General features: G+C 36.2%; 4 protein-coding genes across 5 annotated transcripts; 3 read left to right on the top strand and 1 right to left on the bottom strand.

Annotated features, from left to right (window-relative positions):
• The first annotated feature begins 1,026 nt into the window (after positions 1 to 1,026).
• Positions 1,027 to 4,419, top strand: RPN12A (regulatory particle non-ATPase 12A). Its single transcript, XM_048119286.2, has 6 exons — positions 1,027 to 1,222; positions 2,130 to 2,208; positions 2,317 to 2,419; positions 2,953 to 3,216; positions 3,760 to 3,871; positions 3,957 to 4,419. Exons 1-6 carry the CDS (start codon positions 1,118 to 1,120, stop codon positions 4,095 to 4,097), a joined length of 804 nt encoding a protein of 267 aa, XP_047975243.1. The 5' UTR covers positions 1,027 to 1,117; the 3' UTR covers positions 4,098 to 4,419.
• Positions 4,420 to 5,323: 904 nt separating this feature from the next.
• LOC148934137 (uncharacterized) lies at positions 5,324 to 6,034 on the bottom strand. Its single transcript, XM_089062201.1, has one exon. The coding sequence runs from the start codon at positions 6,032 to 6,034 to the stop codon at positions 5,324 to 5,326; it is 711 nt and encodes a 236-aa protein (XP_088918327.1).
• Positions 6,035 to 8,346: 2,312 nt separating this feature from the next.
• LOC125222958 (protein IWS1 homolog 1-like) lies at positions 8,347 to 12,659 on the top strand. Its single transcript, XM_048125870.2, has 11 exons — positions 8,347 to 8,655; positions 8,859 to 9,324; positions 9,775 to 9,891; positions 10,086 to 10,306; positions 10,440 to 10,569; positions 10,661 to 10,723; positions 11,163 to 11,240; positions 11,539 to 11,627; positions 11,717 to 11,773; positions 11,884 to 12,037; positions 12,253 to 12,659. Exons 1-11 carry the CDS (start codon positions 8,639 to 8,641, stop codon positions 12,349 to 12,351), a joined length of 1,491 nt encoding a protein of 496 aa, XP_047981827.1. The 5' UTR covers positions 8,347 to 8,638; the 3' UTR covers positions 12,352 to 12,659.
• Positions 12,660 to 13,997: 1,338 nt separating this feature from the next.
• Positions 13,998 to 20,554, top strand: LOC125218239 (SEC14 cytosolic factor family protein / phosphoglyceride transfer family protein). 2 transcript variants are annotated; one of them, XM_048119874.2, is made up of 7 exons: positions 13,998 to 14,117; positions 15,278 to 15,831; positions 16,238 to 16,401; positions 17,109 to 17,204; positions 18,487 to 18,743; positions 19,309 to 19,529; positions 19,988 to 20,554. In XM_048119874.2, the coding sequence occupies exons 2-7, from the start codon at positions 15,526 to 15,528 to the stop codon at positions 20,363 to 20,365; spliced, it is 1,422 nt and encodes a 473-aa protein (XP_047975831.1). In that variant the 5' UTR covers positions 13,998 to 14,117; positions 15,278 to 15,525; the 3' UTR covers positions 20,366 to 20,554. The 2 variants fall into 2 exon arrangements, with proteins under 2 accessions (XP_047975831.1, XP_047975832.1); XM_048119875.2 differs by having other exon boundaries at positions 14,009 to 14,117; positions 15,261 to 15,831.
• Positions 20,555 to 20,717: the final 163 nt, after the last annotated feature.

The raw sequence follows: 20,717 nt of genomic DNA on the forward strand, positions 1-20,717 counted from the left end.
GATAAAAGTCATTATTTATAACTATATGATAGATCTCACATCATTCTTTGTCTATATTACTCCTACTAATCTATCTTCTATTATTATAATTTAACAACAAATATTATTACATGAACTAATATTCATTAGTTGTTTATCATTATCGATTGCTTATGTTTATAAATTTATGTATATGTTAACTAATAAATACTATTATACACATTAAAAGAATAATTATTATACAAATTGTACAAACCTAACGATAACTATTATACAAATAAATATTTTTCTATATACAAATCATATTTCTCAATAATTATTTATATTTATTTTTATCTATCAAGAATATATTCAAATAATAATTTTGTTTATATATATTATAAAAAAATGAAGAAAAGTAGAAGACAAAAGAAAGTTTGTTTCCCACATTGGAAAAAGATGCATGAATGCTCTAAACTTGTAATTATAAAAGAAAATACTTCAACACATTTTGTCCCACATCGAAAGTGTAACTTAAAACATTCAAGGATGTTTCTATAAATGAGAAAATCAAGAATGGTTTTTCATAGAGTTCATAAACCAACAAAAAAAAAAACCACCGAATGGGCCCGGAACCAGTGGTTTTCACCAGAAACCGGCGGTTCCTAGGACCCGTCGGGCCAGTTCTGGTTCATGAAAATGTTAAGCCGTGAACCGCCAGTTCCAAACCGGAATCGGCGGTTTTTGAACCGTGTGCAACACCTACTGTATCCTACCCTTAGAATTTATATATCGTGATCTGTCATTGATAATGATCGAAACGAAAAAAAAAATTATGTGACAGATGAAAAATGAAGTTATGGCTGAAATAGAGCTGAAAATTTTTTATTCTACATATTAATCAATTTATTATCACATTAAATAGTATAAACCAAATTATCGTGGAAAACCATTTTATCAAGTTGGGCTTGGATAATGCTAAGCCTGTTTGCATAAGGTGAACAAAATACGGGTCATGGATGATCCGAACCGCCAAACCGATTTAAATCTTGTATATGTAGACTGTAACTTCAGCTTGCTTTCTTGGGCAGAAAGAATCTACGCGAAACCTACAAAACGGAATCCGGCGAGAAGATATATCATATATCTTGAGAGACAAATGGATCCGAAAACCACAGAGGTTTCCCAGCTCTTCGAGCGATTCAAAGCGGCAATTCTCCGCAAAGATTTTGATATTTGTACCAAACTTCTGTTTCAGCTCAAGGTACGTCTCAATTCCTCGAATTTCATGGAGATATTTTTTATGATTGTACAGATTAGATATAGTTGTTTTCACAGATTATGAGCGTTTATCTGTTTTTCTTCATTATGATAGATTATTATTGTAGTAAAAGTTAACTGGATGGTAAACCCTAGTACATTTGTTGAATTTTTTGGTTCGGGATTTAGATAGGTTAGGATGATTGGGGGAAATCAATTATTATGTCGATGGTGACCTAATGTTGCTCATTCCTACCTGTTTTTGGAATTGCTGGGATGTTGTCATATTGGAACATGGAGTTAGGCTGATTGGAGTGTCACATAAGTAGTTATTTGTACTCTTGTTTAGTAGATTTGTCAAACACACATGCAGAAGAAAACCACCCGATAACTGTTGGTGCTTTCTGAGACATGCCGGAGTTGAGCATTGAACATTATGCGGGAGTTGAACAACAGAATTGTTCCGTGCACTCTCTTTCTAACTATTTTTGTATGTCACAATTATATAGAATGGGGAAGGGGTTCTCTTTAATTTTAATCTAAATGGAAAAGAAAGAAGTCATGTAGTGGTAAGTATGTAGTATATTTTTGGTTATATAGTCACATAGTGTGAATGAGAAAGAAGGTATTTGGTGATAAGGAAGTATTGACTTTTGATGATTTAGGCATGAATATAACCTATTGTTTGTGGAGTGGGATCCTTATTTGAGACACAGATTAATGGTCTGAAACTCTGTTAGGTTCAATTCACATCTTAGATAATAACCAGAAGTTCAGCTAGAAGATTATGTTCTTCTCTGCTTAGGCAATGCCCAATACTAATTTATCTTAGTCGTAAATATAATGCAAATCCGTTGATCAAGATTGATATTTTGTAATGTCTTGTTAGTAATATACATTATGTATGCTAGATTGCATTGACAGGATTCAAGAGTCTGCCTCCATTATTTGAAAAAACTCCAAATGCTGTCCATGAATTGACACTCGCAAGTAAGTCTTTCTACCTCTCATCCATATCTTTGTATAGTTTATACAAATCATCTTTTGGTGTCTTTCCTATATTCTGAGTTATTTTTTTATTTTGCCCTCTTTTTGCAGGGGACATTTATGAGCATGCAGTTATCCTGAGCGTGAAGATTGAGGATCAGGATGCTTTTGAGAGAGACTTTTGCCAACTGAAGCCTTATTATACTGATGCCGCGTAAGTATCTGTCTTCAATTGTTTCATAGACTATCTAACCCCTTATTTTGTCTTTTGCTTTAAATATGATAAGAACTAGACGTCTTTGGAGTTTCTATGCATTAAAATAGATGAAGAAAACTACAACTTTTGTTTTTAGTGTTACATGTTTCTTGAACCATGGTGTATGGGTAAACTCTATGATAATGTAGCTGATCATAAACATATTCTTTTAGTAAGTGTTTTCTTGAGCAAATTAGGATAGTAGTACTTGTTGTTTATGAAACAAAAGCATTATCTTATGAATGTTATTTAGTATTGAAGGTATATAAAGACTTATGATATCTAGTTGGTCCCATAAACATGGCAAGATGGAGTGCTTTTAACCAGGCTAGGGATACAATCAGGGCTTCATGAACTTCTATGTGGTTGAGCAGCTATTGTAATTTGTTGTACTAGTTTCTATGTACGCCATGAACTATATATATCCACTCTACAGATGTGCATTTTAGTTTCAAACAATATCCTAACTCTTATTTCATGTAATCGTGCAGTAGTCGTCTCCCACCCTCTCCCCAGGAGTACCCAATATTAGGTCTAAACCTGCTAAGACTCCTTGTGCAAAACAGAATAGCCGAATTCCACACTGAGTTGGAGTTGCTTTCTGCTAGTGCTTTGGAGAACCCTTGTATCAAGCATGCTGTCGAGCTAGAACAATCCTTCATGGAAGGAGCATATAACAGGGTGCTGACTGCTAGACAGGCTGTACCTCATGAAACATATGTCTATTTCATGGACTTGCTAGCAAAGACAGTCAGGTAAAATTTGTAGTCATACAGATTGCTTTGTTTGTGATTGTTGAATTGATTTATACTGTTTACACCTTTCTTATTTCTCCATTTTAAAGAAGAAAAACTGGTTTGGTCTATCTGATACTTTTGCGTTATAGTAATAGTTATTACTTGATTATGTGTGCAGCGTTAGAACTCATTCATGTACTTCACAAAGCTTGATAGCCAACCTGTATGCATTTTGTTTAGGAGTTCAGTTTATGTCATTGTGTCTGCTTAGATGCAGCCTTACTGTGTTATGCTAGCATAGGAAGGATTTTGTGGAAAGTGAAAGAATGAACATGGATATTGGGAGCACGCATCTATTTTCTATTGCATTGTTCGATTAATCTCTAGTTGCTTTACTGCTTCTGGTATTGTGCTTTGCGTCTTATCTAGGCTTGGTCACACCCTTTACGTTTGCTCTTCTTTTATGTTGACATCCTAATTCCAGCCCATTCTGGATCTTGCCATAGTGTTGAATCCGTATTATACTTGGTCTTATTTTAATGTTTGATCATTTGTTGGTAGAGATGAGATAGCTGGGTGCAGTGAGAAGGCCTATGATTCTCTTTCAGTAAATGATGCACGTCAGATGTTGCTGTATTCGTCCGACAAGGAAGTAGTTGAATATATCAAGGAGGTAAAGTCTTTTGAGTAAACGTATCTCTTCTGTTGGCTTAAACAAAACTTAGTTTCACTAGCACCTTGGCATTCGGAAATTGCAGGAGCATCCTGAGTGGGAGGTCAAGAATGGGTTTGTGTTTTTCCAAAGAGCTAAGGAATCTGTACCTTGCAAGGAGATTCCGTCGCTGCAGCTGATCAACCAGACCCTCAGTTATGCGAGGGAGTTGGAGCGCATTGTGTGAGGGGCCTATACGAGAAAATGCAACCCTTATCCGTGCTTCCTTGCATTTAATCTTCTCCATTTTGGTTGCATCAACCGTACTCTAGAAAATTAGAAAGAGAAAAAAAAAAAAAAATCTATGGTTGATGACAGCAACCTCTTGTGTTGAGGGATTTCATTTGCCAACTGCCTGCATCTCACTTGACTTTGCCTTCAGCTAAATTTTCATATTTGAAACCATGATCTATTTCCTTGTTTTGTTCAATGGTACAAGCAAGTATTGCGTTGGTTGCATGTTAGCTATAAAATTTGTTTAATATATGACATTTTTTTTGTTTTCTCAATCTTGTGCATTGGCTTGCAGATTTGGACATTTAATTTAGATTTAGATTTCTTCTAAATTAAAATAGTATGTTTGAAAATATCACCACCATGGTCCATTGTTATATGGAGTACTACTACAAGCTGTTTAGTTTTATCCATAAAAACAATTAGTACTATTTGGTTTTAATAGATTTAGTTAGCCCTATCAATATAATCTATACAAATATGGAGTATTAAAAGGAACTTGGTCTTCCATTCAAATTAGATGAAATTATTCACTTGCCTATACTACTCACTTTCCAAGACTAAGTACATAGGATATTAAAAATCATGGAATTAGATTATATTATTAAGCTTTTAATGTACGAGATCATATAAGGGGCATCCTTAACCCCATCTTGGATTTGGGCCGCAAGTCTCCTCCCCGTCATCATTCCCCTAAATTTGAGTCACAGGCCACAACTCCATTAACCCCGTAGGCCACAACTCGGACCACAACTATTATTTTGCACTATTCACAACTACAACCTATTTTACTCGTAAAATTGAATACGTTGAACAATTAAAATCGTAAAAATTCATTGTTTAGTCAGAAAATAGAAAATTACAAATCCTAGAAAAAGAAAATTACAAATCCTAGAAAAAAGAACTACTTTTTCTTCATTTGTGTGCGCGAAGGTATTCGATCATCTCACGGTGCAATTCGAGCTCGTACTCCGATATTGTCGAGGTATCCCTCGATGTCAACTCCGTCAGGTGGCTCATCCGCAACGTAATACTCATATCTGACATAGAGTCTGATATCTTGTCCAGGGAAGGATTGGGCGGCGGCAGCGGCATAGAGGAGTAGCTCGCATTTGCCTTCACCTTTGCTTTCCTCTTTGCCGCCTTTGTGCCCATCGGACGGCTTTGAGTACCAGGAGATTAGAAGAACAAGTCGTCGTCTGTCACGTTGAGGTCGATTGGCGGACCTCCTTCGCTAGAAGAGTAGTGTCTGGCGGCGGAAGCTTTAGTTCTCTTCGCCGCCGCTTCTGCCCCACCGGTGTACTTCGGGCTCTTCTCGACAAGCTTCCAAACGTCAAAGTACTTGAAGTGCTTCTTTCCATCAGCGAAGAAATCTGCCTTTGCCTTGTCCACAAGGTCCATCTTGCTGTGCCCGCTCGGCCACATCCGGACTACGTTAGTCCACTTGCCATTCCACTTGTTCACCTCCGCCTGGACCCGACCCCAATGCTTGCGTAGCTTCACGTAGGTACACTCGAACGAGCCGTCAGGTCGACCGGCGTTGTACTTCTCTGCAATCCGCTGCCATAACACTTTGCCGCTTTGCTGGTTGCCGATCTCAGCGTCCTCGGAGACGTCGACAAAGTTCTTGGCCAGCCACATTGTCTCCTGCGGACTATACTTCTTCGGCCCATCCTCATCGGCAACCTTGCCCTTGTCCTTGCCCCTCCCTCGAGCGGGCTCCATATCGCTAATCTCGTACTCATCGGTGCTAACTGGCGATTCCATGTCCATGTTGGTAGGCAACCCGGGACTAGGCGTTGCATTTGGGTTGGGTGTCGGCGGCAATTGCCAGTTGTTGGAGTTGACGAAATCGTCCATCTGCCGTTGGTCGCTGTTAAACCAATCCATAGAACCCGGAAGTGTTGAAATACTAGAGGATTGAAAATGAGTTTGTGGGGAAGAGTATTAGAATTGAGCAAATCAAGTGTATAAATAGGCAAACAAAATTTAAAATAAAATAAAAATAAAAATAGTGGGGACTTGCGGCCCGACCCGAACACAATTAATGTCGGGACGGGACGCAAGAGTTGCGGCACGGGCACCGGTAATGCCGGGCTGGGACGGACCCCGGGAGCGGCCCAGGGACGCAACTGCGTCCTCGGGACCGTCCCGAGCTGTGACGCTCGTCGCTCCAACACTGCTCTTGGGCCGGGACTCGCGAGTTGCGCCCCAGGCCCTATTCGTTAAGGATGCTCTAAATAATACTACTATGATTATTGTTAAACTTTGGATGATTCCAATCATCTAAAATCTTGTTGAGAGTTAGAAACGATGTATTATTTCGGCCCAATGTGTGGCCCAGTTGAATAATAAACGGAAAATTGTCATTTAATTAATTACAAGTTTAATTTGTGGACTTTTGGTCTATCTCATAAAATTGAATGAACATTGTTATTAGTTTCTAATTGGGTTCTTGTACCATAGATCCCTAAAAAAAATATCTCTATAGACACCTCTAATGAAAGACATAATCACGAATAAGGATTTCTTTTAGCCATTTTTTTTACGAAAACGCCCAAAATCACTTGAAGGGTAATTTAGTCAAATTGTGCCATACCTGCACAGTTCTATCACTATGTAGTTTATCATACAATTAAATGAACTACTCCCTCCATTCCAAGGAAGATGACCCCTTCCTTGGGCGGCACGAGATTTTATGCATCTTTATTTTATGTGTTAGGTGGAGAGAAGGAATAAAGTAAAGATAAATGTGTTTCTAATTTTAATAATGAATCATTTTAGTTGGGACAAGTTAAAAAGGAAAGTGAGTCATCTTTAAAGGAAGGGAGGGAGTACATCATTAAGTTTCTAACTGGGTTCTTGCACCACATATCCCTAACAATATATATATATATATATATATATGAGTGTACTAGTATAACAACTAATTTTAAAGTTACAACGTACATCCAACCACGTGCTGCCATATGGCACGAAAAATGCAATATTGTATACAGAAAAATGCAATACGCATTTGTAGAAGCTATAAATGAATTTCGGCAGATTGCATTTTTTATTGTTAAGTTTTGCATTTTAGATATTGACTGTTTAAATTGCATTTTATATATAGACGGATTGCATTTTTATATGTGAAAATGCAAAACTTAACAATAAAAAATGCAATTTATGTGAAAATGCAAAACTCAACACTATAAAATGCAATTTACATACAACAAAAATGCAATCTGCGAAAATGCATGTACAACTAGATTGCATTTTTGTGTTTAAAATATTGCATTTTTCGTGCCACATGGCAGCACCAGATTGAATGTACGTTGTGACTCTAAATAAGGGGGCACCCTAGTGCTCCCCTATATATATATATATATAATGTACTAGTATAACAACTAATTTTAAAGTTACAACGTATATCCAACCACGTGCTGCCATGTGGCACGAAAAATGCAATATTGTATACAGAAAAATGCAATACACATTTGTAGAAGCTATAAATGAATTTCGGCGGATTGCATTTTTGTTATATGCATATTGCATTTTTTATCATTGAGTTTTGCATTTTTGATATTGACTGTTTAATTTGCATTTTATATATAGAAGAATTGCATTTTTTATATGTGAAAATGCAAAACTTAACAATAAAAAATGCAATTTATGTGAAAATGCAAAACTCAACACTATAAAATGCAATTTACATACAACTAAAATGCAATATGCGAAAATGCATATACAACTAGATTGCATTTTCGTGTTTAAAATATTGCATGTTTTGTGCCACATGGCAGCACCAGATTGGATGTACGTTGTGACTCTAAATAAAGGGGCACTCTAGTGCTCTCATATATATATATATATATGTATATATATATATATAACTTCTGTGCATTTCACAATTGTCCCCTATAACTAAAATTTTGATGATATTAAATTAATTTTTGGTTAACTTTTCAATAAATCTGGCATTATTTCAAACTAGTACGATAATCAATTTTAGATGATTATTATTTATTAATATGTAATTGGTGAAGATATAACGATGAAAAATATAAAAATCACAATAAGTTTTATTAAAATTTTATTTGTATTATAATTGAGAAATGTATAAAAGTTAAGCTACTTTTATAAGTTTGGATGAATTCAAAATCAACTAAAAGTTTTCATTAATAAAAATAAAAGCCTTGTTTTTAAATCAAAGCGAAAACTTGATAAATCTCTCGTCAAATTTCTTCTCTGTTGTCATCCCCAAATGGCCAAATATATCAATGTCATATCCACATCATTTTTGTACTGTTGTCCAATAATTTCACGGCTTCTGCTCCGATTGCCGTAGCTTAAAACATTAGGTTTTTCATTCATACCATCTGTTTACCAAATCGAGGGAGCTACAATCGAACCGCAACTTGGATACACGCGATATTTATACTGCTATAAACGTATTTGTACACCCAATTTTCTCGTTTCTACTTTGACGCGGGGTAATTCGACGATACAATCATGCCTTACGACGACGCGTAAGTGCTCCTCCCCAATTTCCCGATTTCTGATTGTTGAATTAGGTTTTCAATTCATATTTTTGTGTGTGCGTGTTTTCGTAAAGCTAGAGTTTTGATTAGGCTTCTGTGGATTTATTACTCTGTCGTTTATGGGTGTACGAGTTTCCATGTTGAATTGGGGCTATAAAATCATTGATTGGCATTTTATGATGTTAATTTAGCTACCGTGATGAAGAAGGCGAGCCATTGGTGGACTTCGATGATGATGTCCGATCTGAAGGGGATCAGCCCCAGGATCTCTTCGATGACATAGATGATTCCGTCTATGACCGCAGGGATAGATCTCCAACCCCGGTGTTAAATGACTCGAGTTCTAGGCCTCGGAAGCGATTGATTAAAAAATCAGCTGTTAATGAACCAGGCCCCATAGATTTTGGATTAGATGATGATGATGTAGGTGGGGATTATGGCCGGGAGGATGATGTGTCTGGTTTGGTGAGAGATGATTACTCCGGAAAGAGGAAGAGGGACAAAAATGAGAAATTGAGAATTCTGGAGAAAAACAGAAGGGCTGAGAAGGAGAAGAAGTTTAAGGTTAGGAAGAGTGGAGGAGGAAGGATGAAGGATCATGAGGCAGATCCAGAGATGAAAGAGATGTGGGACACTATTGCCGGTGACAATTCTGAGGTTATAATTGTTTTCTCGTCAATTGTTTCATTCTTGAATTAGTTTCTCTTCTTTATCGGTGCTTGCTGTGTAGGTTATCGTCATCTCATCTACTTGTTGGTGTAAGATGCATTGACAAGTGTTCAGTGGCACATGTTGCTATATTATGGACTTAAAATTGTATTGGTGAATTTAATAATCTGATTTTGAACTTTTATTCTACATTGAATTTACGGAAATTTAGTGAAGCTATAGTTTGGCTTTTACGCATGTGCATAGCCAAATTTGGGTAATATCATGCTCCCTGAATTTGAGGATCTGATCTGATGCCTTAATAAGTATAGTTCACGATTTTTGATGACCCAGTATTAATCACATCATTGTTGATCGTCATGTTTGGTTAGTTATATTAATTTTCTGATGATGACATGCAACTTCAATGTTGATTGGTTTTTACCCAAACTTTTTCAGGATGACCAAGAAGGTGTTCGGACTCTGGATGATGATAATTTCATCGATGATACCGGCGTAGATCCTTCTGACCGTTATGCAAGTGACCATGAACATTCTCCAAGTCGAGCTCCCGAGGTTTGAATTACATCTTGTGTAGAGTATGCACTTGTTCTATAGCTTTGTGAATTTGCAGTTTCTTTTCTATACAACTAATTTTGGAAGGTCTAAAATCTAAACCTTAAAAAAAGTCAAGATACTGTTCTTATCTGTTTTATTCATTTGCTTTTTTCATATCTAAAACTTTTTTCTCTCGCATCCTTAATTTGTAGGCAGAGGAGGGAGAAGAGGATGATGAAATCAAGGAACTGTTCAAGGCTGGAAGGAAAAAGAAGAAAAGTGAAAAAAGTCCAGCTGAAATTGCATTGCTAGTTGAGAATGTGATGGCTGAGCTCGAGGTGGTTGCAGAAGAAGATGCAGAGCTCAATAGACAGGGGAAACCTGCAATCAATAAGTTGAAAAAGCTGTCCCTTCTGACAGATGTTCTCTCAAAGTTAGTTATTATCCTTGAACATTTTGGGCATCTTCTTATGCTCATAAGCTCCTTATTTTCAATTTTCTGGTTTGTTTATTTGTTCATATGATACTAGTTTATTTGTTTTTAATGAGGATTGAGTATCATGCAGAAAGCAACTCCAGCAAGAGTTTCTTGATCATGGAGTTTTGACTCTCTTAAAGAATTGGCTTGAGCCTTTGCCAGATGGAAGCTTACCAAATATTAATGTTCGTGCTGCTGTTTTGAAGATCCTAAATGATGTGTGTAATTCAGTTATTCTTCGATTACTTTGTCCATTCTGTGAATTTAAACATCTGGGGAGTGGAGGCCTAATTGTTTGTACTACTGCAGTTCCCAATTGACTTAGAGCAGTATGACCGCAAAGAACAGCTAAAAAAGAGTGGACTTGGCAAGGTCAGTGTTAGCTTCGATTTAAATTTGCATATGGTTATATCTTTAAACTTATCTCCTTCTATGTGGTTATAACTTGTGAGGGAGTGAATGATTGATCTGGAAAAATGATTTTCTGTAGCAAGGTTGTAAAATGTCTTTTCGACCTCATTTGATATGTTTCCCCTCATTTACTTACTCACTCTAATAGTTGTCTTGTCTTTATATCTTGAGAATCTTTATTTTGATTTCTTAAATGTTGAGTCCTAAATTATCTTCCCCTATGATATTTTCTCATTGTGTTTTATATTGTAACCATGTTATCAAATTTTTCTCTGTTTTGTTGATTGTCATTCAAATATACTCCACATTCTTTCTGTATATTTTCCTACTGCATTTATATATGTATGCTTTTGCTGGCTTGCTTGGGGATTGAGCTTGATACTGCACCATATTTTGGTAGGTCATTATGTTTTTGTCAAAGGTTGATGAGGAAACTACTGCCAACCGGAAACTTGCCAAAGAATTGGTGGATAAATGGGTAATATAACTGTTTCCCCTTAATTCATTAAAGAATTTATTGCTCCTCGACTGTTGTGGAGGAATATCCTGGTTGTTTGTGAACAAGCTGTGGTGCTTGAAAAGTGATAGTTGCTTGTTTTGTTTTGATCTGAGTTAAAATCCTTTTCTTTTTAGTTAAATTTTTTTTCCAAGAAGATACTGAATTATTCTGTATCTAAATAAAATTAAACAATTCAAAGAAATCACATCCTCTGTCAGGTACTATTTGTTATTAATGGCTTAAAAATCACTTGACTTTCTGGATGTAATTGATGCAGAGCCGACCAATTTTCAATAAGAGCACAAGGTTTGAAGACATGAAAAACTTTGAGGACGAAAGAAGCTACAGAAGGCCACCTCCTAAAAAGTAATTATAATCTACCCTACGACTGGAGAGCTACTCTATGTTTGAAAGTCAATCAGCACTGACAAATTTCTCTTGTTGATCTTTGACAGGGTAATGAATAATGCAGCAGGAAGAGCATCACGGGATGATGATCTGGATTTTTCGCAGTAAGAATCAGTTCCTGATTTGCATTGCAACTTCAACCTGTTATATATTTATGATTATCACGATGGTTGCATCAAATTTTCTGTTTACGTACGTACACGTCAATGTGCAGGGAGCGAAAATCTAGTCAGTCATCTTCGAGGCAACATGCCTCTAGGCCTGAAGCAATGTCCATGGACTTTATGGTCCGTCCTCAATCCAAGGTTGATCCAGAAGCAGTACGAGCTCGTGCTAAACAAATGGTACAAGATCAGCGTAGGGCAAAGGTTGGTAGTTCTTTCATGAAACAGACAACTCTCAGATGGAATACCAGTTTTGGGAAAAATATAGGGTTTGATTAAAAGAGTTTTTCATGATAAATATCAGACCATTCCTTGAAGAGATTGTTGCTTGTAATCCCCATAGATTTTTGATAGCATAAATAGATGTTCAGAAATGGTAGTAATTTACTATAAGTGCTTTTGTTGTTTTATATATGCAGATGAATAAGAAGTTGCAACAGCTGAAAGCGCCTAAACGGAAGCAACTACAGGCTACAAAGCTCAGCGTGGAGGGTCGTGGCATGGTGAAATATCTGTAATCCTCTCGTTTGGGTTGAGCGAATGTGGCGTGTTGCTTGCTGTATCCCAGTTAGTTGCATGGGATGAAATGGTTATACTAATAAGCTGCATCAGTTTTGAGTGGTGGATGAAAGCATCTGATCAATCTGGGTGACCTTGATTGAATGTGTGGGGGCAAGTGTTTGCGGTGTTGATCAACCTTCCCATAATGTGTTATTTGTATGATATGTATAATTGGCATGTGGAATTGGATCGTGGGCAAGTAATCCTTTTATGCTACCTTTATTATTGCTTTATAAATGAATATATCAATGTTTTTAGTTATAAATCTATAGTATATCATAATTTCCATTGTTTAACAGAATATCTCGGTGTTTACTAGAGAAATTATACTTCATCAGTTCCATAAAAATAGGTCCCTTGTGCCATTTTGTTCTTACCCATAAAAATAGAGACATTCTTAATTACGTACAAAGATTTAAACTCTCAATAGTAACCGATGCAAGTAAATAATGTAAGCAGAAATAGTCCGCGTGTATCAAAACCATTATTTTACATAATTTTTTCACTTATCTGTAGAGGAATTTGTTCTTCAGTAGTGGAGCCTTGGTAAGGGCTTGATATAACTTTTCAATATTTTAAATTTTTAGAAGTAAAAAAGTATTAAAAAAAAATTGGGGCAAGGGCTTATTCCCTACCCGCTTACCAAGTGTGTCCGCCCCTGCTTATCTACAAAAAATCTCTTTAGTCGGTGTTTTGTGCCGCGTACGACAGATGTTCATTTGCCTCTTCTTAAACACCACCATCGTAATTCAATACACAACCTTTGCATCAAATAATATTGTCAATTCATAAGATACCTCAGAATAACATACAAATATATGATTTCTTATCATAAGTATGGTAATTCAATTGAGCTTGATTAAGTTTTTCAAAAGAGTAAGCTATGAGTTTTACTTCTTGCTTTAAAACTATACTTGTTCTCACTTCACTTGCATCATATAATCATAAAAGTTTTGTCAATATTAGGCAAAGCAAATGAATGGACATTTATAAGATCATTATTCTTTATTTGTTAGAATACTGAAAAATATGTTTAGGGTGATTTGCACATGTACAATCTATCTGCAATTTATTTATTTAGGAGATGAAATAAGTTTTTTTTTTATGATAAACCGAGAAGAAATAAGTTTTTTCATTGGTTCTTTGCTTATTCTTTATATCATATATTTATGGATTTTGGTTACTTATCAAATAAAAGCTCTAATATTTGTCCAAAAGTTTTCTTACTTGGAAACTACTCCCTATGTTATCCATTAATTATTTATTTTTGTCATTTTCGTTTGTCTCTGTTAATTGTTTACTTTCACTTTCTATTGTAAATGGTAATTAGAGCGCACGCTCCATGAACATATACCATTAATATTTTATTATAAAATTAATATATTAAAATGAAACTCGTATTCCACTAATTTTTTTCAATCTATTTTTCTTTTTAAAGTGGGAGTAATAAACATTGGTGTAGAACATTTGGCTCCGAGTAATGAGAAAAAGCTTCGATATTCAATTAATAAACATTATTGTGTAATCAACACCCCCAGCTTCGTTAGTAGTAATTAATTTAACAAAGCATATATTAATACGCATTTGGCACGTGACAGAGGCGCCGAAATAAATACTACTACCAGTTTCCCAACTGTAATCAACACCCCCAGCTTCTGTGTTCATACTTTCTTCGCCTTCTCTCTCGATTCCGCTTTCATACAATTATTCTCCTTTTATACAGGTAACCTCTGTATTCATTCATTCTATATTTTCTGGTGGATTTATTGTCATCGCATGTGATCTCAATCGCTATTGCACAATTTGGGAATTTCTTTTGGTAATTGGACTGTGTGTGTTTTAGAATGATCGTCGGTCTCAATTGAATGTTTTCAAAATATTTGTTTGCGTAGTGATTCTGTATGTGCGTTCAACGAATTTTAGGATTGATTCTGTTCGAATTGGGTGTCTGGTTTTTTCAATTTATGAGTGGAAGATGGTGTCCGCATATTAATTCAGTGAAATCATGTATCTAAACCTAAAATTGGAAAATAAGTAAGTATTGTGATTAGCAACCACAGTGCTTGAGCGGGGATAATCGCCATTAGTAGGACATTTTCAGGTGGATGATATTGCTGTGACAAAGGTAGATGTTTTGGCAATCATATTTTAGTCCTACTTCTGTTAAATTATTAATTAATCAAATACTATCAGATAAATTGTTTCGGAATTTCCTTCTGAGTGGAAGTATTTGATCAGCTCAAAAGACAGCTTACCAGTTGATTTAGGTCACAAATTTTCAGTACTAGTCATCTTGCAAGTTGGTCCTTGTTGGTATTATCATTACATCTCATGATTGTTGGCTCCTGCATTCTTCTTTTCTCTAAAGTTTAGCTTTTCCAAATAATTTTTATAGGTTTAGTTGGGGGCAACTCCATCGTCTGTTTTACTAATGTAACATAGGATAAACATTTCCGTTATGTCTCTCAATAAATGCAGATGTCGACTGTTCATTCATCTTCGTATGCCAGCCTGCCATCATAGTTTTATTTCATCTTGATTATAGACAACACTATTGGACCTCACATTGAGTGATTATGAATCGATAAATGAAAATACATTTTTTTATAATTTTCTGTCGCCACACACGCTTCTTTTGCTATTGGGTTGTACTAGTATTCTTATCTGTTTTGTAATGTGCTTTAAGCTTCTTGCTTTTTTTTTCTCTTATATTTGGAGAAGGTCAAATTTGCTTGGTTTGAAACTAGGTTTCTCAGCATGTGTACTGAACATCAATATATGAGTGATGTTTTCCGTCATATTTGTAATGTAGTTAATGACTAGTCTACTCAATCTTGCATGTTGTCGTTTCTGATTCTTATTCCAGTGTGTCTTCATTGACAGGATTATGCAGCTATGTTTTGACATCCTAAGATCTGGATCTGTGAAGTTTTCTTGCTTCCATTACAACATCGTCATTGCCTGAGAGATGTGATCTTCATGCTCTCAAATAGTTCTAATTATCTGCTCTTGTACCCCATCCCCTCCGGACAAAAGTGTCTCCACTATTCTTGTTTGATCTGAAAGAGTTTGTTTAACGCAGTTTAATTAGTGAGCACAGTGACAATATTGGCTAGCGGGGGTTGTCTAGCATGGCCAACGTTCCTAGTAATAAAAATGTCTCACGAAGGTCTTCGATTTCTTCTGGCCCTAAATCCTTTTTAAGTCAGTCTTTAAAACCAATAACATCACATAAGTGGGAAATTGGAAAGGGAACTGGTGTTCAGGTGGCAACTTTTCTTGCTAAAACAGTTGCATTAGAGACTGTACGGAGGTTATCGAGGGCCAAATGCCCAGTTTTCTGGACTGCGCTGCAAGGCTCACAATTTCTTTGCTGCCCCCCATTCAAATGGGTTCAGCGGTGGAAGCCTTTTGGTTTCTTGGTTCACGGAGTTCAGGTAGGCTCCCAACTGAAAGGTGCGGTCTCAGGGTGTTGACTCATACTTGCTCATCATAACTAGATATGTATGGACTTCTGGTGCTACTCCTGGGGAAGCATTCATGTTTTACACAAATATAAGAGTCTAATATAAAATACAGTAAATGTTAAATCTGCTTTTCCAAGTTCATACTTCTTCTGGAAAAATCATTGAAGGGTATCTTTCAGGTCAACCTTCAGTAGAGAGGTTATAAACGTCTTTTTCTCAGTTTTATTACCATGGTTATTAACATTCTTTAAATTCCATTAGTATTTCTTAAAATGCAAATTGTTTGGCATCATCTCCTCCCAACCCCTAATTTAATCTCTTGTTCCTAATTTTGTATTTTCTTACTTCGCATATTGGAATGTATCTGGGGCTTTAGATGATATCACGGCCATTATTGGTTCTCTCAATTGCAAATGCTCTATATGAGTGCAGCAGTAAGGACTTGGACGAAGCTGAAAATTCTCCTAGCCATGATGATTCTCAATTAGGTGCAGAAAATCTTTCAGAAACCTCATCTTTAGAGTGTAATCAGAGCGTGAGGTACATGTTGCAGTTTATGGCTCATATTTACATCTAGTTTGCTAAAGATATTGTGATGGTTTCTCTTGGTTTACCTCAAAAAGATACCTGAGATAATTGTTTAAAATACTGAAAGACTGAATTTGATTCTAGCTTTCTTGGAAGATAACTGAATTGGTTTCAGCAAAACAAAGCACATATCTTGAATAACACGATACCTTTGTTCTTGTTCTAATCTCATAAGATGAAGATATCCCTGTACTCTGCTTTCGGGCAATTCTACTTTGATTTGGCTTAGATTGTTGTTTATCATACTCATGCTTATCACATTTGTTCTTAATTTTATGTGTATAAACTTCCTTTTGCCTCCCTTTCATGTGTCAGCCTCCTTTTTTACTATCTTGATATCTGCTCCCTATGCTACTATGTTCTTTTACGGCCATTTTTATGAGTTTTTCTCTTGTGATAGTCAATCCTTTGAGTCCCCGCCAATCTTTCTAATATTTTCTCGGTATAGCATGAGTGCATGAAATTTTAGGCTGCAACGCATGAGAAACATTTTATGGTCTTGATTTCTTACATTGGCTTTCTAGACCTTCAAATACACTCATGAGAAGTTTCTATTAAGTTTTTTGAAAAATCAGATATTGTTCCTTAGCTTTCTTTGTTCTTCTTTCTTATCATTTTTTGTTGGGCTACTTTTATCCATCTCTTTCTTCCTTTTACAGAATTGGTGATGAAAATCCTCAAGGCCTTTTCTCTACAGACTGGGTTAACCACCTTTGCCAAGAGCTGGAAACCCAGGGTATCACTTTGCCTGAAAGGTGAATTTTAATTGTTAATTATCATTGAGGAGCTGTATAAACTAAAATGAAATTAGAAGTCTATGGTCTAATTTGTGGCCTTCCTCTGATATCTCAAATTCAGTGTTCATCCATGTTTTCTCTTCCTCTCATAGACTAATACTCTGCTTGTTTTCATAACCTTAAATGCTTGAGAGTACAGAAACTTGTGGTGGTCAGTTACTGATTTGGTTTATTATTCTGGAGGCTTATTGGTAAAAAGGCACGTGTTATGGCCTTATGGGGGGTTATTGTCCTGGCTTCGTCTTGGACTTAATTAGGGACTGGAGTTTTATCTTTAGCAATAATTATTGAATTTTAAGGGCTGACTCATTCCTTTGCAGCACACCATCTAAAATAATACTCCCTCCGTTTTTTTAAAATAGCAACTATTTCCATTTTGGGCCGTTCCTTAAAAATAGAAACTTTAGAATCTTTCTATTTTAGGACATGGACCCCACAATCCACTAACTCTATTTTCACTACTTTTTCTCTTCCCCTCTCTTACTTTACTCATTTTTCTTTTCCTCTCTCTTATTTTACCAATTCTTCTCACTTAATTTACCAATTGATGTGCATTAAAACCCGTGCCGTTTCAAATGTTTCTATCTTTTGAAAAAGGAGGGAGTACTCCCCGCATCCCGGCTATGATGACACATTTCTTAATTGGCACGGGATTTGAGGAGTTGTTGGTTAGTGTGTTAAACTGGAGAGGGAAAAGGTGGGCGTTAAGTATCAAATGAAGTGAGAAAGAGAGTTAAATATTTTAATTATGGAGAAAAAAAGTGGATGGGTGTATTTATTGGGGAGAGAAAATTACTTTATTATTAGTAAAAATAAAAATGTGTCATCTTATTTTGGACAGATTATTAAGGAAAATTTGGCATCTTAGCTGAGATGGAGGGAGTATATTGTTTTAGTTCTTATCCAAAAAAAAGAAGAAAGAAACAAATGGATTCCTTCTAGTCCTTTAAGTTTTAGATTACCAAATAAATCACTCAGATTCTGTTAATGGATTTCTTCTAGTTAGCGCCCTAGACTTTGCTCTGTTTCCACATAAACCATCCAATACATTTATGTCTTTCTATTTTCCTACACCCTATGGAGCATGACATATAGGGATGTGAATCGGGCTAGCCCTTCGGGTTGCGGGCTAATCGGGTTATAATTATATCTTGCCAAGAATTTTCTATCCTAACCCTCTAAATTTAGCGGGTTATGAGGCTGCACTGGCATCCCTAATTACATATGCACATTTATACAGAATCAACCAAGAGGAACTGCAGAGATTTTATGTAGCTGCAGATGGTGATTTCTCAACCTTGCTATCATCTATAAAGAAGACGATAAGATGGAGGGAGAATTACGGAATTCTCTCTGGAGAGGAACTTGAGTTGTGGTCAAATTTGATCTTCTGGCATGGACTAGATGTGAATCATCGACCGTGTCTCGTTGTCCGACTTGGCCTTGCTTGTGTCCAGTTGCCATCTGATGATAGACCGCGCTTTATCCAAGCTCTTGGTAAGCTCTTCTGCATCTGGTCTAAGTTGTCCATATTTTGTTTATGTTGAAGTTCTCATGAGTCATGATTAGTATTACCTTCTGATGGCACGAGGCCTGAGCAGAAAGTTAGGATGATATATCCTTTGTGGTGGGAGAGTTGGAGAAACTTAAGTATGTCACAATGCTTGAATTCCTTTGACTCTTCCTCCCACTTGATTCATTCACTAACATCTAGGAGAACATGATTTTTTCTGCAATCATCTAATATTGCAGTGGCTTGATGATAATTAGCGGAAGAATCTTTTAACCAACTGAAGAGGAGTGCATTCAAAGCGACAAGAATACTACACATGTTCCCACTAATAACTGTAAAATGTTATCTTTTTGATCAATGGTCATTTGCAACTTTAGTATTACTAATGAGGGCTATCTAAGTGATGATTTATATAACATAATTGTTCATATGTTAACTTTTATAGTATGTATATATATTGTTTTGCATATAGTGTATCTTTAGTGAGTACATGCTATGGCAGCTATACTCTATAAAGCATGCTCAACTCACGGGGTGTTGTAAATGAAGTATCTCAGGTGGAGCACGGCGTCCTGCACTTGTTGGATGGAGAAAATCGTCAAATTACGGTTCTAGTGGATTGTCAAGGACTAACACCGCTGAGAATTCCCGTGCAATTATTGAGACACTGCTGCAACATTCTGCAAGATCACTTTCCTAATGTTTTGGGTGTTTTGGTTGTCATCCGGCTTCCTTCAGTTGTCCGTGTTATTGCCCAAACTTTCATACAAGTAAGCAGCTTTCAAACTAGACTATAAAACTATCACCATCAAATGATAACTCACATCTTCTATTATAACTAATTCCAAGATAATACACTGAAAAGAGGAAAGTTATTTTGGCTTCATCAATAATGGAATCATATCAAATTGAATGATACTACAAAGTTTGCTTTTGATCTGAAAAAAAAGAAAAGAAAATAATGTTGTATTCGTCAATAATGGAACTGAACTGAAAATGTTATTGAGTTTTGCTTTTGATATGTAAGTAGTATAAATACCTTTCTTATAGCATTAATTATAAATTCGCATCAGTCAATGATAATTTACACGAAAAATTATATGAATCGAGATATAATTTGGATCCTCCATTTCTAGATTTATTGTATAGACTAAAAACTATCTGAATGATATTTTGAAAAGTGAAAAATGATGTTGGTCTTCATCAATAATGATTCCCCTTGCGCCAGGTTCTCACACCGACAACTAGGCAGAAACTGAGCATCGAAGGGGATTCTTATAAGAAGGTTCTCTCTGAACGTTTTCGAAGCATTCCTTCATATCTTGGCGGACAGTGCACTTGCATAAGGTGTGCTAGGCTTCAAGGGGCTGGCACGTTGTGCCAAATCGCTGAGAGGCAGACAAGCACCACAGAACCGGTTTCAGATGTTGTCGATGGTGAGGGTTTTCCTTTAGTAGAACCAACTGTTCAGTATGATATGATGATGGAAAATGACAGCAGTCAAATAATACGGACTGCTGTTATTGGCATCCTCATGATCTGGGTGTTGGTTGCGTTTATCGAGGGCATATACGATGGTGGAAGTTACCCAGTACTAACCCGCTGATGCATCTCTTCCCTGCGGCGAAGTAATGTTGTTTTACAAAGTATAGGTGTGTGATCAGTATATAAGTATTTCGTTATTGTAATGATGTTCAAAGTTGTCATTTGTTTTTGGGCAGTGACGTCGTTATAGTGTAATAATGAGATTCTGTGCTTTGCCGAAGTTAGATATATATGTATGAGATTCAAATCATGGTTTGGTGCTTAGATATTCTGGTCACTGGTGTCATAGATATCAGTTAGAATGTCCAAAAATGCTCTAAATCTTCCATCCCAATTCCTACAATAATTGTTTGCCTAGTTGCACAATGTCATGGCCGGAATGAGGCCGAAGTAGTCATGCACCTTTAGTTACC

The sequence above is a fragment of the Salvia hispanica genome, chromosome 1 (genome assembly GCF_029641045.1).
Source record: "Salvia hispanica isolate PSC_SH4W2 chromosome 1, Shi_PSC_v1, whole genome shotgun sequence".
NCBI lineage: Eukaryota > Viridiplantae > Streptophyta > Magnoliopsida > Lamiales > Lamiaceae > Salvia > Salvia hispanica.